This window comes from Sapajus apella, unplaced genomic scaffold (genome assembly GCF_009761245.1).
Source record: "Sapajus apella isolate SASKATOON/1434 unplaced genomic scaffold, GSC_monkey_1.0 scaffold122, whole genome shotgun sequence".
Lineage (NCBI taxonomy): Eukaryota > Metazoa > Chordata > Mammalia > Primates > Cebidae > Sapajus > Sapajus apella.
Window position 1 is genome coordinate 5,728,712 of NW_022437062.1, and position 3,260 is coordinate 5,731,971.

Below are 3,260 nucleotides of genomic sequence, written 5' to 3' on the forward strand. Positions count from 1 at the left end.
GGCAATTCTCCTGCCTCAGCCTCCTGAGTAGCCGGGATTACAGGCACGCACCACCATGCCCAGCTAATTTTTTGTATTTTTAGTAGAGACGGGGATTCACCATGTTGACCAGGATGGTCTCGATCTCTTGACCTCGTGATCCACCCGCCTCGGCCTCCCAAAGTGCTGGGATTACAGGCTTGAGCCACCGCGCCCGGCCATCTTTTTTCTTTTATGTTTTTTTTTAGACGGATTCTCAGTCACGCCCAGGCTGGAGTGCAGTGGCATGATCTCGGCTCACTACAGCCTCCTCTTCCCAGGTTCAAGCGATTCTCCTGCCTCAGCCTCCCGAGTAGCTGGGATTACAGGCATGTGCCGCCACACCTGGCAAATTTTGAATTTTTGGTTGAGATGGAGTTTCTCCATGTTGATCAGGCTGCTTGCTCTCGCATTCCCGACCTCAGGTGACCTGCCGCCTCGGCTTCCTAAAATGCTGGGATTATAGGTGTGAGCCACCACGCCTGGCCCTTATAAGTACACCTTCAGTTAAGGTGTTCACTTTATCTGTCTCAGAGAGTTTATTGGTAAAAATAAAAAACTAAATTTAATGAATACCACTGAGATTGCTAGAAGAAGAATTGAATGTTTTTCAGACTACTTTTGTTTTATCTTGTCATATCAAGACTTATTTTTCAAGGCCAGGCATGGTGGCTCATGCCTGTTGTCCTGGCAGTTTGAGAGGCCCAGGTGGGAGGATTACCTGAGCCCAGGAGTTTGAAACCAGCCTGGGCAACATAGTGAGACCTCATCTCTACTAAAAATCATTAGCTGCGTATGGTAACACATGCCTGTAGTCCCAGCTAGCTGAGACTGTAGTCCCAGTCCCTGAGAGGCTGAGGTGGGAGGATTGCTTGAGCCTGGGAGGTCGAGACTACAGTGAGCTGTGTTCGTGCCACTGCACTGTAGCCTGGGCAACAAAGCAAACCTACCTCAGAAAAAAAAAAAAAAGAACGCTTATTTTTCACTTGTTATCTTAAAGGAAATTTGGCTGCTCTACCATTTTTATAAAGGAGGCAACTGAATCGCAGAATGTTTAAAAGAGGCCAGGTGTGGTAGCTCTTGCCTGTAATCCTAGCACTTTGGGAGGCTAAGGTTAGTGGATCATCTGAGCTCAGGAGTTCGAGACCATCCTGGACAACATGGGGAAACCCCTGTCTCTACTAAAAATACAAAAATTTGCTGGGCTCAATGGCTCACACCTGTAATCCCAGCACTTTGGGAGGCTGAGGCAGGCAGATCACAAGGTCAGGAGTTTGAGACCAGCCTGGCCAACATGGTGAAACTTTGTCTCTACTACAAATACAAAAATTAGCTGGGCATGGTGGTGGGCTGCTTGGGAGGCTGCTCCCAGCTGCTCGGAAGGTGAGGCAGGAGAATTACTTGAAGCCAGGAGGCAGAGGTTGCAGTGAGCCAAGACCGCGCCATTGTACTTCAGACTGGGTGACAGAGTGAGACTCTGTCTCCAAAAAAAACAACAACAAAAACCCAAAAAACAAAAAAATTTGCAAGGCATGGTGGCATGTGACTATAATCCCAGCTACTTGGGAATCTGTGGCACAAAAATCACTTGAGCCTGGGAGGCGGAGGTTGCGGTGTCGAGATCGCGCCACTGCACTCCAGCGTGGGCGACAGAGCAAGACTCTGTCTCAGTAAAAAAGAAAAAAAAAGAATGTTTAAAAGGCATTGTCAGAGTAACACTGAGTCATGACTAGAACACGGGTATTCTATCTCATGAGCCAGAGTTTTCTCTTTTATTGTGAGGTCCTGTTTGTGACTGAAGACATTAAATGTAGAGTTTTGTATATAGTGGACAGTGAGTGAATTCTCTTGTCTAACATGCAGTTAATTCAAGTGAAATGTCTGCAGTTGGAGATGGAGAGTGTGTCACCCAAGATGACATATCCAGTCAGCATCTAGGCTAACTGTAGAAGCCAGTACTTTGGCAGCATTCTGTCTTTGTGCTTTTGCATGGTAAAAACTTTCATTTCATTCTTACTAAAGTTATGTGACATTGCATGCTCAGTGAAACTATTTAAGAGGTCAGAAATCAGTGGAATAGGATTTTGACAGGATACTGGTTTCCTGGGGCATTATAAATTCATAATACATATACATTTAATTTTCAAAGCTGGAAACTATTATCTAGTGGCAGTGTTCTGATCTGTTTTATTTCTAATATTATAAAATGATAAAAAATGATAAAACCAAATTAGTGGCCATTTGTACCTGCTTGGGACAACATGACTATATTTTGGACAAACATGACTATATCATTGTTTATTCATATAAAACAAAGCAATTCTATTACAATAAAGACAGTATATTAAAGACAAATATCTTATATTTCTTCCACAATATTTTAGTATTTTAGGCTCACTGTCAACACTTAGAAGCAAGTGAAACATCTGATTTTCACATTTGCAATATAAATATGTGTCCTGTGTGCTTTTAGGAAGGCATGACTCTAGCAAAATGTTTTTATTTGAGTATTAAATGAAAACATGTTGGTCAGTAATTAAGAAGTTGAACTGACATTGGAAGTTGTGATCTGCTATTACGAATTTTGATAAGTGGGCTAATATGAAAACAAAACATCCTCAAATGCATTTGTGTTAAAAACTGAATTGTTTGTATTCTCTAAACATTTTATTTGTATGTTTCAGGTTTGCTATTAGAAAGATAATGCTGTTGGAATTTAGGTAAGTTATAAGGCATTGCATTGATGAAAAAGATGACCATGTGACAAGCTTTAGCTACATTTTCTGTATATTTCTGTGAGTGACTAAGAAAATCTAAATTTGTGAAGATTTATATTTCTGTGATTGGCTTATTTTGAAATATGTGTATCACGGCCTTTATTTTCAAAGATAATGGCCCATTGTCAGAATAACTTGTATTTTTGTTTCTTACTTGTTAAGCTAGCATGTGCTGAATAATTTCTGAACTCAAACTTGGTTTCTCTAGTGATCAGTGGAAGTAAATTCGAGTGTGTTCTACAGCCATTTTTTTCCCCTGCCAGGCTAAAATGTTATCAAGGCAGCATTGCTTCAATCTAGCTCCTAGTACTATAAATATTTCAGACAAAAGATAATGTATGCCGGGCGCAGTGGCTCAAGCCTGTAATCCCAGCACTTTGGGAGGCCGAGGCGGGTGGATCACGAGGTCAAGAGATCAAGACCATCCTGGTCAACATGGTGAAACCCCATCTCTACTAAAAATAC

The 3,260-nt window shown here is 41.7% G+C and overlaps 1 protein-coding gene across 2 annotated transcripts in view; it reads left to right on the forward strand.

Moving 5' to 3' along the window:
* The window catches only part of AQR (aquarius intron-binding spliceosomal factor), a 112,575-nt gene that overhangs the window by 14,336 nt on the left and 94,979 nt on the right, over positions 1-3,260 (forward strand). For both annotated transcript variants that reach the window (XM_032261234.1, XM_032261235.1), the window contains one exon: positions 2,703-2,738. In XM_032261234.1, coding sequence (XP_032117125.1) covers positions 2,703-2,738 — 36 coding nt within the window. The remainder of the gene's footprint in view (positions 1-2,702; positions 2,739-3,260) is intronic.